The sequence below is a fragment of the Pseudonaja textilis genome, chromosome 7 (genome assembly GCF_049901715.1).
Source record: "Pseudonaja textilis isolate UNSWEBS1 chromosome 7, rPseTex1.2, whole genome shotgun sequence".
NCBI classification, from domain to species: Eukaryota; Metazoa; Chordata; class Lepidosauria; order Squamata; family Elapidae; genus Pseudonaja; species Pseudonaja textilis.
This window is the reverse complement of record NC_141996.1, coordinates 35,221,437-35,238,841: the sequence shown is the minus strand read 5'-3', so window position 1 is coordinate 35,238,841 and position 17,405 is coordinate 35,221,437. Positions and strand designations below refer to the sequence as shown.

Below are 17,405 nucleotides of genomic sequence, written 5' to 3'. Positions count from 1 at the left end.
TAATTTTGAAGTTGTGCAGGAAATCATTTAAAATCTTTTTTTCCCCAAGTACTTACAGTCTGGACTGGTTTCAAACTCAAATTTGCGGCTGTTGGTGCCATATCCTGCAGCAGTTCGGGCTCTGATTTGGAAAACATAAGTGGTGTCTGGCTTAAGGCCATTAATAGTAACATTCGTAGATTTTGCTCTCAGAATGGTGTAGCTTGTCTCTTGTTCCTGCTTTAGAAAAAGAAATGGGCCTCATTAAAACCCAGGTAGTCAAACCTGGTTGCCATAGTGAATGAATTTATTTCATTTTCATAGCAGTTCCCATCTCATATTATTCCAGCTGTGCAAACAGCATTCTGAGTATAAGTTAATTGTATTCATTGTACATTTATCTTCTGTAACCAGAATAGCTAAAGTGATTTTGTGTTTGATATAATCATAGATGCCCTTTCTGAGAATTGTTTTGGTGTATTAAGATTTTTCAATAGAGAGCAATCAATCTTTTTTATCTTACCTCCTCAAATACATTGTATGATTAGATCCGAGAGAAGAAAGTTAGATTTCAATTCCAGAACCTTTTTTTTTGCCTTCAAAAAAAGAACTATAATAGGGTTGACAATATGTACCAATATCCTACCAGATATTTCCATTCCAAATCTGATCTCTACTGTTTTACATCTTGGCAGAAAAAGATCTCCTTTTTTTCTCATTGTACATGCTTTTTGTAAGAAATCATGTCTGATGTTTTGTAAAATTGGAACCCCTTTTTGCAAATAAGTACATCACTGGTTTTATGGCTTTTCATGAAAAGGTAAAAGTTAAGAAACTTATAGACCAACAGCATTAGTGGAATAGGTGTGCATTTAGAAGAATGGCACAGAGGAAATGCAGACAGTCTTAGAACAAATTTGCTTCTTGTTTCCAATATGAGATATGAACAAACATGCAGGAGTTCCTGATCATTTGAATTTGGCTCTTGGCTTTAGCACTAAATTACTCTGATTACTGCATTTGAAGATAAGCTAATAGTGTAACTTGGCTAACTCTTTCATTACACTTAGATATTACTGCTAAAATTTCATTTATGTTATAACTTATGTAGATCAGAGATTATGTCATTTGTGATCTCTCTGGACCCAGATACTGGGTAATATGTATGCAGATAATGTATATTTCATTGCTTGTGACTAAGTTTCAACACCTTAAAATGTTAAGTTTTCTTCCTATCACTGAAAGGAGGAAAAATTCTGGATAGTACTGCTGCACATATGAGCCTAGGAATAATTCAGCTTCTGTCATTCATTCTAACATTTCAGTACTGTAGCTGACATTAATGGAAGTTATAAGGCTATAATTCAATTCTATGTATGTACCTCAGCTTAACATATATAGTATTATTGCCTAAACAGTGAATATTACAATTCATAGATTACCATTCATACAACTCCAACATGGCATAATATTATGGAATACCTAGTAAACAGAGTTTTTTTTAGAGTTGAAATAATGCTATATAAGTTACTTAATTTTGTCATAAGATGTATCTGCATTTTATAGACTTACAGGTTCTTGAATTATGACTGTCACAGAGCTTACCCATTATGATCATAAATTGTGCTCATAAAACAGGCAATCATGTGACCAATTTTTGTGGCGGTCAAGCAAATCACCATGGTCATTAAATAAAATATAATGCAGTATAACTGCTATATTTTGCATGACGGTTAATGCAACTGATTATAGTTGCAAATAGCTAATGTAACACTATTGAATTATTAATATTGCATACAACTAGTATAACATATATTATATCTATATGTAAAAAACACACATATATAATCTGGACATAGTTCATTATATATGGTTGAGGATAGCGGGAAGATGAAAACATCCCTATATTATGTAAGAAAACTGACAATAACATTTTAAATTTTAATTTGTCCTTGCCAAATTTTTCATTTTGTGACTCTACCTAGAACTCATTTCAAACTTTCACATTTCAAACCAACAGGATGACCTTTACAAATGTTAATTACTTCCTAGCAGGAAGTGAGAATAGGGAATGGAATTCTTGATATATGGAAAAGTCAGCATTGTTTGTCACTGGCTTTCCTGCAAAACTAGAGCTAAGACATTGGAATATTTTGGATGTATTTTTTTGCCTTGCATACTTACAAAAGTTTACAAAATCCTGATTAATATAAAATACATTATCTAATCTAATTTATTTTATATTCTAGATAAAGAAAGCCTTATTACATAAACATTAGGTGCTTGTATTCTTAAATCAAGATAATATAACCTTTAAAATATTATGGTAAAATATTACAGTTGCTTACTTCAGATATAACTTAATATGATCCTTACTAGAATGCAAATGTAATTCTATGTTTTGCTCATACTATGGGAAAGCTAGTATATGAACCATGAGCACATTTAAACTATATTTCACTTTCACTTTGTTTTTGTTATGAAAATAAAAATCTTTTTCAACCCCCCCCCCCCCCTTATTTAACTTTCATGTTTACTTATCTTTATCCAAACTAGATTTGACTCGTTCTGTCCCTTTTGTGGTGTCTTCTCACCTTTTCATAGTACTTCACTTCATAATCCAAGATGATCCCATTTGGGTGTTCAGGTTCTTTCCAAGACAGAGAGACACTGTTTCTAGAAGTCCGGTCCTTTCTTATTGTTGTAATAGGCGATGGAGCTAGAAGAAGAAAAAAGAAAAAGATGGTTAAGGAAAGAAAACAAATGCACCAAATAGGAGATTTGATATAAATAGATCCTGATTATAAACTTGGACTTGGATCAACCCTTAATAGCTAGATTGCAAACTTTTTATTCAAGCCTTGAAGCAGGATAACTTGAAGAAAAATAAGTTAGACTTATTCTTGCTAGTACCATAGTGGTGAATGAGCAGATGTTTCTAATCTGCTACCATAATGTAAGCAATGAAATTCAGTTGCTATATTAAAATGTGAAGCCAAAAGGGAGAGTTTTGTCTATTCATTAGAATCTGTGCTATTATTACTGAAATCTGCAGCTCATTGATAATGTTCCTCCTGTCAGATATACAATGTAACTGAATACATTATGGGCAAAATCCCAAGAGGTCTATTGTTAGTAATAATCATTAGTATGCTGTTAAATGTCTTATTTTTGCTGACATTTTCCATGTTCTCCAATACCTCACTCTGATTAATAAATTTCTCCCACATTTTTAATAATTTTTTATGAAGCTCAATTAAAGACACCTATTTCAGAATGTCAACAGTCACACATGCACAAACACATACAAAAACACACACACAAACACACACACACAAAGAGGGAGAGAGCGAGAGAGAGTAAAAATAAGATGATTTGTATATGATGATGGGAAACAGAAATTTGTTAGATATAGTCATGTGTTTTTTTAAAAAAATACATTAAAATTATCATTCAGTTATGACTATATTAAATCATTTTAATTTCATTGACTGTTATAAAATAGAAAAATCCAATTCAATGTATAAATTATATATGTGCAACTTGTTTATACACTCTACTCTCTCTTTTTCTCTCTCTCTCATATACTACAAATCCTGGAAAAAGAGTGAAGATCAAACAATAAAGAAGATTAAACATGTTCATTTATTACAACTTTGATTGTTATAAACCAAATATTGAATCAGTGTACTTTATCCAAGTCAATTTGAAAAAAGTTTCTACATATTAATTAAACAGTTTTTCTAAAACCTTTTAATATTTTGAACTTTAATAAAGTACTTTTTTAAAATAAAAAAAAAGTTTTCCAATTTTATTTTTATTGCATTGTTTGCTGAAGAACAGCTTTTAATTTGCCATCACAAGAAAATAAAAGGTGATAAAGTATTCGTGTTGAGTGGATGGTGTATGAGATTTAGTAGTTACTTCAATCACAAGATGCCAAGATATGTTTAAGACACACAGAAACACATACATCATTCAACCACATATATTTTAACCTGCTTAGTTTTCCTCTTTGAATTAAATCCCAAGGGAAGCCATCATAGTGCACTCCTACAGTGCTTCCCCCCATGACCAGCCATGACCAACCATTCCAAGGTATGTTCCAGCAAATCATAACAATAAATTTTTAAAAAATGATCTTCCAAACTGCTAATTCTAAAAATTGCCAAATATGTACTTCTATCCACCCCCAGCCTCTCCCCCCATTATACTATTCACTTTGGGATATATTATGCAAAGAACAGAAAAATAAAAAGCAGGAAAAAAATCAAAAAGAGATAATACTGTATACATGAAAAGGAATTCTCATCAAATAGAGTAAATATTAAAAAAGGTAATACTAATTCCTATTAAGAGTTAATGTAGTGTAGTTAAAGGTATTGGGGCTTGAAACCAGGACAGTGCCTTAGGTACTGAATAATAGGGACTTTGGATCAATTACTCTCTCATGGCCGTAGAAAAAGGCAATTGCAAACTACTTCAAAAATCTTGCCAAGAAAACTGCAGAAACTCATCCAAGCAGTTGCCAAGAGTATAGCTATATATTAAAATAGAAACATTTCTTCACAAGAGAAGACAGTTTTCAGAAAAAGAGATAGGTTTCAGCGCAAAATGTATAACGTAGCTTAATGGCTCAAAGTAAGAATTATAAAGTTGGTCAGCTGGAGGATGAGTTATGGATTGCTTCTATGAGGGAAAAGATGTAAAAGACACAGGACCATAGTACATGAACTAGTAAGATCATAATATCATGACTTCTATTATTTACAAATTTAATTAATAGCTTGGAACTGTATTAGTAAATTAGTTAATAAGCTGAAGTGGTTAAGAAAAGTGCTGCGCTTATAATTCTAGGGAAGGTTGGAAGAACTGGCATTTGTAGGAAAAACTTACCCTTCCATAAACAACTTCCCAATACATGATTCTTGAAAAGAACTACAAGATATTAATTCCTTAGGACTTCTGCCATTAATAGGATGATGAAGAAAAGTTCAGTGGCATCCACTACATTAGAAAAAAGGGAACAGTGCTAAAACACTGCTTTTTATTCATAAATATAATTAGTTTTCTATGTACATTTGCTCAATCTTTTGAGCAATCTAGTAGCTGGAGAACAATACCTATGGGACTATTCCTAAATAGAGCATATGTACATAAGAAAAATAGTATTCACCTAATTGTAGCTTTGGGGATTTATCTTTGAACGCATTTCCCATAATTCAACAAATAAAAGTATCTTAATATAAAGAGTTTAAGTTCTTTGAAAATGCTTTTATAAATCTGTTAGCAAAAAGATTTAAATCATATTTTATCACCTGAGGAATAATTTCATATGCATGACACTGGTGTGGGTTTTTTCTTTATATAGTTATTATTGTTGCTATTGTTAATGTTTCTAAGAATCTAATAACTGCAGTTCTCTGAAATTCACATATTTACTAAAGCAGATTATAAGATTTTTTTTAAAAAAGAATAAAATATTAAAATACAACTAATAATTCAATGTCATGTTTTTTATTTCCTAGTAAATCATTTTGTAGCTCTTTAATTCATTCTTTTTTTAAAAAAAACAAACTTTATTGATTACAAAACCAAAATATCAAACAAACACAACACACAGAAGAAGAAAGAAAAGAAATAGAAAAAAAAGAAAATGATTAAAAAACTAACAATTCTACTATCGACAGTCTATGGTTCCTTGTTTGTTATCAATATTGGTGATACATTTACAAACACATCTTATTGTGAATATATATTTATGATTTACATTTTACGCTATTTACTAATATACTTTCTATTTTTGTTCTATCCAGTCATATCAGCATTCCCAGCTTCTATAATATTCTGTTGTTTCTTTGTCCTTAAGTGCTAAGGTTAACTTATCCATCTCTGCACAGGCTGTTATCTTCTGTATAACCATCTCCTCTGTTGGAATATCTGCTTGTTTTCAACACTGTGCAAAGGTTATTCTGCTGCAGTAAGAATATGCAGTATTATATATTTGACATTTTTAGGAATTTGTCTATTAAATATCCCCAATAGGAAGAATTCTGGTTTTAATTCAATTTGCTCCACCGTTATTTCTTCCAACCATTTTTTTATTCTATGCCAGTATCTTTGGGCTTCAGTGCAGGACCACCACATATGAAAAAATGTTCCCTGTTTCTTTTTACATTTCCAGCAATTCGGATTCATGTTAGGAGACATTTTTGCTATTCTCAAGGGTGAGAGATGCCATCTATAAAACGTTTTATAGGCATTTTCTTTATATGCTGCTAATCTTGTAATTTTATTATTCCTTGTCCAAACGTTTTCCCATTCTAATAATGTAATGCTATATCCTATGTATTTTTATTGGTATTGTTTGGAATAAGTAAATATATTTGGGCAGAATATTATTTTTATAGTGGCAATCCTCCCTAATAAGGAGATTTGCAATTTAACCCATATCTCTAAATGTTTTTTAACTTGTTGTAATAATTTATTATAATTATTTTCCATTAGAGTTTTGCATTAAGTCGTCAACCAAATTCCTAGGTATTTAACTTTTTTTACTATTTGTAATCCCATTAGCCTTTCCAATTTTAGTTTTTGTTTTTCTGTTAAATTTTTAGTTATTAATTTCATTTTTTCCCCTATTAATTTTAAGTCCTGCAATTTCCTCAAATTGATCTAACTCTTTCAGTAATTCTTGACCTGTTTCAATTGGTTCCTCTATGAAAAATACCACATCATCCGCAAATGACTGGAGTTTATATTCTTCTTTTTAAATTTTTAGTCCTTTTATTCCTGGGTTCTGCCTAATTCGTGTAAGCAATGTTTCCAAATATAATATGAAGAGCAGGGGGATAATGGACATCTCCGTCTGACTCCTTTCTCTATTTTTATTGAGCGCATGTACTCTCCATTAATTATAATAGTCGCCTTTTGTGAATCATAAATTGTAGTCACGATGTTTTCAAACTTAGTGCCTAGATTCATATTGTAAATCTGTTGAATTAAGAATTGCCAATTTAAATTGTCAAAGGCCTTCTGTGCATCCAAGAATACAAGGGCTATTTGTTTTTCCAGGTGGGCTTCGTAGTTTTCCAAAATATTTAATACTATCCTTAAATTATTCCTGATTTGTCTATTAGGAAGAAATCCATTTTGATCTTTATGTATATATTCATTCAATATTTTTTTCAATCTATTTGCTATAATTGTAGTAAATATTTTATAATCAGTATTTAACAGGGAAGTTGGTCTATAGTTTTGTATATGTCATGAATCTGAATCTTCTTTCGGAATCAACAATATCAATGTCTTCTTCCATGAATCCAGCATTCTTGCTGCTAGTAGGACCTCATTATATACTTCCACCATTTGTTCTTATTTGTTCTCCTATTTTTTTATAAAGTTCCCCTGGTATCCTGTCGGGTCCTGGGGTTTTATTGTTCTTTTGGTTTTCTATTGCTGCTTTTATCTTGGGTCACGTAATATCTCTAATTAACATTTCCTTCATCTCCTCCTTAATTATTTTATCTTTAGTAATACCCAAATAGTTTCTTATCATATCCTCATTTACTTCCTTCTTTTTATAAAGATCTTCAAAAAATTTACATGCAATTTCTTTTTTCTGTTCTATCCCTTGTTGGGCATCCCCATTCTCATCTATTAATTGGTAGATCAATCTTTTTTTTCTTTTTTAAGTTTATAGGCCAACCACCTTCCTGGTTTATTGGCCTGTTCAAAAAATATCTGGCTGTGTTTAACTTTGAGACCATTCCTTCTTGTTCGATTCAATTTAATTTATGTTTAGTTATTATCATCTGTTTTTTTTTTTCAATTTGCAATCTTTTGGGGTGTTTTACAGCTGAATTTCTAATACTTTGATTCTTTGTTCTAATTTATTTTGTTGGGCATATTTTTCTTTATTTCTTTTAGTAGTGTATGATATCGTTATGCCTCTTATTATTGCCTTCTTTGTATCCCAAATATTCTGTTTTGTAGTTGCCTCATTATTATTTTCTTTTAAAACATAGTCTAATTCCTCGTCAAGTTTATTCATAAATTCTTTTTCTTTAATTAACTGTGTATTTAAGGTCCACCTTTTCCTTGGTTTCTTCCTGCCTTTCCACACTATCTGAATCGGGTTGTGATCTGCCCATTCATTTGGTAAGATTTCAATCTCTTTTAATTCATTTACTAATTCACCATTCATTCACACCATATCAATTTGTGTCTATGATTGGTGAGGGTTGGAGTAAAATGTAAATTGCTTTTTCTCAGAGTTTAATTTCCTCCACATGTCTATCAAATTTAGTTCAATCTCATTTCTTCACATGTTTTTGGTAGTTCTCTTTTTCTCCCCCCCCACCCCCAATGATCTTTCTGGTGGTCCACAATAGCATTGAAATCTCCCAAGATACAAATATTCCTTTTATCTAATTCCACTAATTTCTCATGTAATTGTTTAAAAAATTCCTTTTGGTTATCGTTAGGGGCAGATATTACCACTAGTAGAATTAGAATTGATTTAATCCAAATTTGTAACATCAGAATTCTTCCATTGGGGTCTATCCAAATTGGCTTTGCTTTCATATCGTCGTTCACATATACTTCTATCCCTTTCTTTTTCCTGAAATCTGCTGGCGACGTATACAAATTCCCGAGCTTGGGGCATTCTAAATATTTTTCTTCTTCCTTCCTTATATGAGTTTCCTGTAAACATATTATATCTGCATTTTGTTTAATTAATTTGGTTAATATTCTTTTCCTTTTTATCCTAGAGTTTAGGCCATTTATGTTAATTGATAGTATTTTTTTTTCTTCATCCATCACCTAATTGACTCTTGCTCTTTGTCTTGTAGTTACTCCTGTCTCTCTTTGTGACTGATTGTGTGTCTTCAGTTCTTCTCTCTCTTGATGTTGTTTATTTTTTGAATTCCTACAATTCCCATCTCTATTTTTTTTGGTAGTCTTGGTCGCCTTGCAAATTTATTTCTAACTTGTCTCTACTACTCGATTCTTCATGGCCTATTAATCTTTCATAGAATTCTTGGGCTTTTTCCACAGAGTCTACTTTAATTTTTCTTTCTTCCCAAGTGATTAGCATTCCCTCTGGGATTAGCCATCTAAATATGATACTTTTTTGGTTTAATTGGTTCACCAAGAATTTATAATCTCGCCTCTGCTCTCTCACTCTTCTTGGGTTTTGTTTAAACACCAAGATTTCTTTTCCTTTGTATGTAATTGTTTCTTCTCTAGAAATTTTGTATATAATATCTCGACCTAATATGATATGTTACAGGATTAACCTCTCTTATCAATATATATATATTTTCCAGAACACTTTTACAGCTAATTTCTAAATCAAATATCTGGATTTATAATTCTTAATAATACATCAAATTCCTCTATTTAAATTTAAATAATATTGACCTGTATATCTATGAATGTTATAGAATCCCAAATCTCAAAATAGTGTTATAAAATAATATTTCAAATACCTACAAATCTGAATATAGATATATCAACCTCACTATACAATAATTAATTACTTAATCTATAATAATCACAATTAATCACAATTAATTATTTAATTCAATCTAATCAACTATAATCAAATATCTATACCTAAATAATTAATTATCACCTCCCTTTTAATGTGTGTTATAACCAAATATAAACTACAATATGTATCAATTAAATATATATAAATTACATTTACCACATTCAAAAATCAGTTAAGTTGGTGTCAATAAATAATTGTTGCAATCTGCAAATTTAAAAGCTTAAAGTGTCTTAATATAATATTCAGTTCTTCAAGATTCTTTCACCGAGTGCACCGTAAGTACAGAGTTGCTGAGTAATGTCTCTGATTTCACTATCTCACCACACTGTCCGCTGTAGTCATTTCTCCTTTCGTTTGAAAGTTTAACAAGTCAATTTTTAGATTCAAATAGTCTCTTTCTTTAATAAATCTTCTCCACTTACTACAGCTCCAGTCCAATAATCCAAAAGGAGACTAATAAATTATTCAGTTTTGTTCGTGGAATATTTAAAGTTGTAATTTAATTCCTTACTTCAAGTCTCCCCCCCCATCTCAAGTTCGTCCTTCCAATTTTCCCCAAAGTCCACAATTCAAATCCTTCAAAGTTCCCTTAAATTAAATTATTGTTCTTTCTTCTTCTTTTTCTCTCCCCCAATTATTATCAGTCTCTCAGATCCCTCTGACTCTCTTATCTTCTCTGTCCGATCGCTCATCCTTACCCTCTTCCGTCTCACGAGCCCTTTCGCCGCCGCTTGTATCTGCTTTGGCCGCTGTTTTCGGGCTTCGCTCTGACTAAGATACTCTAATATTCAATGCTCAATCAGGACCACAAATTCTTTCACTCGCACTCTTCGTTCACCACAGTCTGTCACTCACTTGCTTCCTCTTGTATGCAACGATCAAGGCTTTAGGACCGCCATTGCTGACAGTCTCTTGTTGTCGGTCTCCACAGGGTTTCTCTACGTCGCGATGAGAATCGCCTTTTCCACACCATGACTTGAGTCTCCCCACATTGGCACACTTCTCTAAAGATGCCTGCACCCCTAAGGGTCACTCCAACAGCAAGAGGAGATAGTATGAAACCCAGAGCGAGCTTCAGCACCTCCGTTCACTTATATCTCGTCACCGGAAGTCCTTTTAATTCATTCTTATTGTCTCTGTTATTTCATTAAAACTTGCAAAAAAACCCAAGTATGTCTGTTAAGATAACCTTCATAAATATTTATGACTAATTAAAAGTAATTATTTCCTACCACCTTTTCTAATTATTTTAAATGAATCAATAGCATACTGATAACATCAGAATAGCCTTAAACATTATTATTAATCATCATAATTCTGGAAAAAGAAGCTTTTTCATATTTTCTTAAATTCCTTAAGTGTGAATGGACCAACAATGAATTTATCAGAAATGAATTTTCAAAGCTGCTTTCTTTACAAATTTTTGAAATATATTTCAGAACAGCATGTTTATAATGGAAAGCTTTTTACATTTTTACTGAAAACATGAAGTGGTTCATCTTCAGACATCAGCTTAAAAGGTGATTTGGAAAACCACTGACTAATTGGAAAAATTATAAATGAAACATTGACTTTAATGATCAAGATGAAGAATGCTTCTATCCATACTATCTGAAAGCCAGTAAAGTTACACAACTTGTTCATGAAATAAAAATTAAGTTCAGTCTTTCATTCCTGTTTTAGTTTCTTTCCTTGAAACAAATCACTTTTGCCTAGCCTCATCTTCTCTGAACTTCTTTAAATACCACTACTTATTCTGCTCCCTTTGCCCCCTCCCCAAGGCTTAGGTGGGACTGAAAAAAGTAAGCTTTGGGTTTGACTTCACAGTCTAAATATAACTATTTCCAATGTTGTTTTGCTAAAACGAAAAACCACAACCATTTTACCGTCAAATTTCAGGAGCCTAACCCGAGGTTCCTTTAGATACTGTAAAACAGGGTTAGAAAAATGTAGGTGTGTATTTGGATATTACAGAAACAATCTCCAATGGTGATGTTGTGAAATACCATCCTTTCAATTTGCATCCCAAGTAACCCAGGTACCTATTTTATGTAATAGATGGATATTTCTTTGTTTTGCTACCTATATCTAAGGGTCATTTTCTAATCTAGAAATATAATTATAATTATAGGTTGTATAAACAGAGGCATAGATTAAAATCACATGAAAAATTAGTACTGCTTTATGAAACCTTGGTTAGGCCACACCTGGAATACTGCACCCAGTTTTGGTCACACTTTACAAAAAAGATGTTGAAACTTTGGAAAAAGTGCAAAGAAGAGCAACTAAAACGATTAAAGGCCTGGAGACAAAAACATATGAAGAATGGTTGTGGTAATTGAGTATGGTCAATATAGAAAAAAGAAGAACTAGGGGGGAAATGATAGCACTATTCCAGTATTTGAAGGGATGATACAAAGAAGAGGTGGGGAATCAATTTATTTTCCAAAGCAACAGAAGGCAAGACAAGAAACAATGGATGGAAACTAATCAAGGAGAAAAGCTACCTAGAATTAAGGATAAATTTTCTAACAGTGAGAACAGTTAACCAGTGGAACAGCTTGCCTTCAGAAGTTGTAGGTGCTTCATCACTGGTGGATTTTAAGAAAACACTGGACAGCCACCTATCTGAAATGATATAGGGTGGCCTTCTTTAGCAGTAAGTTGGACTAGGTGTATTCTGATTAAAATATGGCAGAATAGTTCTAGTAGCAAATGAATCCTCTGAATTTAGGTATTCAGGAAATCACATGAATATAGAAATTCTGTTCCCATATTTTCTATGGTATAAGCTCAGTGAATTTAGATCCAATAAAATGAGGCATTTCCAAAGCAAAAATAAACAAATAAAAAACAAGCAAACTATGATAGATTGAAATCTGGAATTTATGGAATCACTTGCCATATATGATATCATCCTTATTTTACATAGATTGTTATACCTGGTCTTCTGCTTTTCTCTCATTTTGAACTATTTGCCTGAATGATAACTAGTCTCTTTTCTCCAACTATTGCTCTCTGTGGGGAAATTAAGAATGTGATGTGGAAGAAGATTTAAGCTTCTGTAACCAATGTACAGATACTCTAAATCAGAATCCTATATACTGCCATTACCAATATTGTTTTTACATTCAACAAGAGACAGGTAAAATTATCTCAGAATAAGCCAAACTAGCACATGTCTCTTTTAGTGTTATGGGTAGTACATTAATAGGGAGGTGAAAGGGTAAGGAGGTGATGATGAAGATTTGCTTAGGTTGAAAGGGAATTGTTAAGCTGTCAATCAAGCCTGGGACTATCTGAATCCATTAACTGGTATGCAGTTTCAAAAATAGCCACAACAAAGTCTGACCTGATTTCCCAACAGATCCAGGCTTACTTTTCTATGTGTGTATATCTTGCAAGCTATTTGTCTTCCTGTTCTGTTTACTGCATGCTTTGTAAATACAAGCTTAGAAAAAAGATACATTTTATATACATGTTTGTATATAATGGGTTGAGGCTGAGAAGTTACTGAAGGTTAGAATGATAAGAGATTATGAGTATTCCACAGAGTGTCTGATAGTATCATAAATGGGTCTTGTGGAGAAAAAGAACTTGATGCTGTGGATTGTCATTCATTACATGAGTTTTATGGAAAGTCTTTAGAAAGTCTATCTAAATTCAGTTTTTATGTTAGTATTGTTTGTTATATTTCTTCATCAACAATTTTGTCATTTCTGTGAATTTTGTAAGTTGCATTCCATGCAGATACTCTTCAGTCTGTTACTAGGTTTTTATTATTATTTTATATCTCCATTAATGTTTTTATTGAAATACAAAGTATTATAAAATACAAAATACAAAGTAAATAGAAGAGCACTGTGGGGGGGGGGAGAAGTGAGGAAAGATAACAAAGAAAAAGAAGCATTGACTTCCGACTCTCTCTGTTACAGTAAAATAAGGCATTAACATCAAATCACAGCTTTTTGCTTTTTCATAATAATATGAACAAACCATTTCTATAAAGATCTATCAGTCTAATCAGTAAATTCCAAAGCCAGAGTTTCATTCTTCTCCACATCAAGCAAAAAGTTCAGAAACAAAAGTACTTATATTCTTTTCTTTAACCAAAGTGGTAAGTTTTGCCATTTCAGCCAAGTCCATAAACTTCTTCAACCATTCTTCCCTAGTAGTCTGTTACTAGTTTTGTATTTATTTGTCATCTGTATTAATATTTATCAAGTGGCTTTATAGTATTTTCCATTACTAATTATATCTTGTAGTTGTCCCAGAAACTGCAAAAAAGTTATGTGATTTTCTAAAAGTTGTAATTTTAAGGAAGAGAAGGACAGGAGAAGAGGTTGATTTAAAAAACAAACAAAGTTTGTTTAGGCACAAATTTGATTTTATACTGTTTTTACATTTCAACTGAAAAATCAATATTACTGAAATCAGAATAAAAGATTGTAACAAGTCACAAAAGAATGTTATAATTACAAATCTTATTTATTTCTTCTTCAGTATTAAAGCAATGTTTTGATGTTGCAATTTTGTTTTCTGTACACAAATGTGCAAATAATTTTACAAATAGATTTTATACATTTTCGTGTATATAATATATTCTTTTAAAGCTTATCTTTTGAAAAGAAAATTGCAATGCAAAATGCAGGAGGAAAAATAGTGAATTTTAAGTAGGCATCAGATTGCAATATTATATAAATTAACATTTGAATGAGAATTAGTTTCTGCCCTATTCCAACACCAAAGATCTGCAATTTTAATTGATCCACATGGTATTTTATTTACCACAAATAATTTCTCTACTACATAGTAAGTGCTCTCTAACTTGAAGAGCAGGGCATGTACATAGTGGTAGTAGTAATAGTATATGCTGCAATTAATACATGAATGTCCAATGATGTTGGAAACAATCACCCTCAGATGTCAGGGTATATTCATATAAATATTTTTGTTCTTCTTTTTGGATAATGAATATGGACATTTATGATTCCAAGGAACAACTCCTTAAAATCCACTTATTATAAATTACAGTTTGACATAGGAAGAAATTATATGAACTTATTCATATATTTATCTAATTTGATACTTTTAGATTTTTTTGCTTCTGCAATTTGATAAGTACTGGTTAGTTTTACTGTTTAAGAGTGAAGACTGATTTCTGAAATAAATAAGAAAATTCTTACTTTGTATTTCTTTAGATATATAACCAATGGGTACTTTTTCTGCTATTTTTAATTCTTCCTTGTCCTATTTTTCCACAATTCTTGCTCTTTTGCATTTACATTTATACAGTTCACACATTCCTACATTGTTTGCACCTTTAACACTTTTTATAAAAATAACATTTTCTTTTACAATATGTGGTTTAATTTGTTTTACACCCTAAAGGCAATATGACTGAACCTGAGAAGAGTTTTTCATTCCAAATAAATACCTGCATCTCCAGAATCATGCTATTTGACTTAATCTCCTTGGAACTGGAGCAATTTTTATATGTTATTTTTTTCCTGAATTATTGTCAAGTAACTTGAAGCTGATTTAAAAACCGAATTGAATGTTTTTTCTCAGACTTGATTTTCTGTACAAAATAATGTAGAACTTAAATATACTGCAGAGAGTAGCAATAAAGAATATAGTCTTTATTTTTAAATTTGCTTCCCCAGAATACTCCTGATTAATACCAGGATACAATAAATACTAGATATAGTATTATATTTAGTACAGTGCTATTATTTCCCCAAAATCAAGGTATACCTATGAGCCCAAAAACATTCAATTAATGAATTTATGGATCTTTAAAACAGCAACCTAAATGTAATGCAGCTTCTAAGTTAATATTGGCAAGGGAATCAGGCAAATCTGCATATCAGCTTGTCAGAGACACAGCTGTCCATCTCTGTCTGTGTCAGATTCATAATTAGCACCTTGCCTCTAGGGATTGTGAATGTTATATAAATCTCCTGCGGCAGCCAGTGACCCTTCTTAAGCAGGGTTGATTGGTGTTATTAGATAACATCTGTGTGAAAACATATTATTGTGAACTGAGATGAATTTGTTCCTTTCATCATGGTTGATAACTGCAGTTCAACAAGCCTTTCCCTTAACAATAAAATAAAAAGCCAACTGATTCAAACTTATCCTATGAGCTTTTAAAGTCATAGTGTGATACTGTCACAATATCAGAAATGACAACAAAGCCAGTTTAAAGGCAATTTTCTCAGAGTCTGGGTTCAAACAATAGGTGAGAATCAGAAATAAAGTGATGAATATAAGAATATATTTATATTCTATTATATTCTATCTCTGTTTCTGCTTATTGATGGGCCCTATATGGTGGAAAAGATTTAGAAGACTAAAACCACATAGGACACTCATATGGTAATTCTCACAGCAGTACCTCCGAACTCTCTTCATCACAAACAAATCTACCTTTCTGCAGTATGTTTACTTGCCTATAAGCAAGCATACTGCAAACCAAACACTTTCAATGTGATGGACAGTAGATATATGATGGACATTAGATTCCAGTTTGTTCTAAGGGGCACAAGTAGATGGAGGGGCATTATTTCAGAACATAATTGTTACTGATTGAATTTTACAGTATTTTATTACATTGTTGTAGGTATTTGCTAATTTTATTCTAAACCTTTTGCCAGATTTTTAATGAAATGCACAGAAACATAGTCTTATTTATGAAAATAATGAAAATGCAGTCCATTTGTCAAATTCTTCAATCCCATAATTGCACAGAGATCCACACAACTTTCAAAGGAGAATGGAAACATGGTTTAAATCAGGGATCTTCAGTAATGTAGCATTAATACCATTACATCTTTCTATTCTATCAACGTGTGGAAAAATCGTTTCCGGTGGCACTTCCATCGGTGACAGACCAGAGACCGTGATCATACGTGGCTTTGAGCTGTGTTTGCCCCGTCAGATGATCCCAAACAGGACCGATCCACCTCAGAGGGGTGGGGAAAGAAGGTGAGACTGCCAGCTAGTTCAAGGGAAGCCACATCTCCCCTCCCTGGCTAGGTATACTCCCTTCGAAGACAGGACTAAGCGGCAGTACTTAATGGCTGCCCTGACAATGGAAAGCTATCCGGAAATTAAGTTTTGTGCTGGAGCAGTGAAGCAGTGAACAGTGTGAAAACCAGACATAACTCATGGACATAAAGATACCCTGGAATTAAGGTATAAAGAATTTTTCTAAAAGGATTATAAAGCAGTGACCAGAGAGAAAGAAAAGAAGGGTAGAAAAAAAAAAGAAAGAGGATTTGAATTTTGACAGGAGCTAAATTGAAGGAAGAAGCTGGAAGAAAATTTGGACAAATATATGATTCTGGCACTAAACAGGCAATTACATGCTAAACTTGAATGTGCCAAAAAGAAATTAATTACAATTTAGATGTATTGGATTTTTAAAAGCTAAATACCTCAAATAAAAAGAAAAAAAAAGTGGATAGAAAGGGTGGAACTTGAATGTAACAGAGCACCACCTAATAGTAAAAGTAAATTACAGTGATTTTTTTAAAAAAAGTGCCTGGTTCTTTCAAAACTGAAACTTGATACAAAATAAGAGGAACTTTGTTGCAATAAAACATTGACAAGTGAAAAGTGAAAACACAAAATATTAAAATAAAAGAAAGAAGGATGAAGAAACTACACTGGGACTGTTTGGTGATCTTGGCATAAATCTAAACTTATGGGTATTGGACTATTTGATGAATTTGGAAAAAAAACCTAAAGAAGAATTAATAGAAGCTAATCATTGGAAATAAAAATTAAAGACACTGTCGAATTGAATTACTGGACAATTGGCTTGGACTTAAATACTAAAGAAAAGGATAAAGAAAATATA

General features: G+C 31.9%; 1 protein-coding gene across 2 annotated transcripts in view; it reads right to left on the bottom strand.

The window, feature by feature from the left end:
- Nucleotides 1-17,405, bottom strand: part of EPHA3 (EPH receptor A3) — a 218,075-nt gene that overhangs the window by 36,400 nt on the left and 164,270 nt on the right. For both annotated transcript variants that reach the window (XM_026700759.2, XM_087937437.1), the window contains 2 exons: nucleotides 2,574-2,698; nucleotides 57-219 (listed from right to left, as the gene is read on the bottom strand). In XM_026700759.2, the coding sequence (XP_026556544.1) occupies nucleotides 57-219; nucleotides 2,574-2,698 (288 nt within the window). The remainder of the gene's footprint in view (nucleotides 1-56; nucleotides 220-2,573; nucleotides 2,699-17,405) is intronic.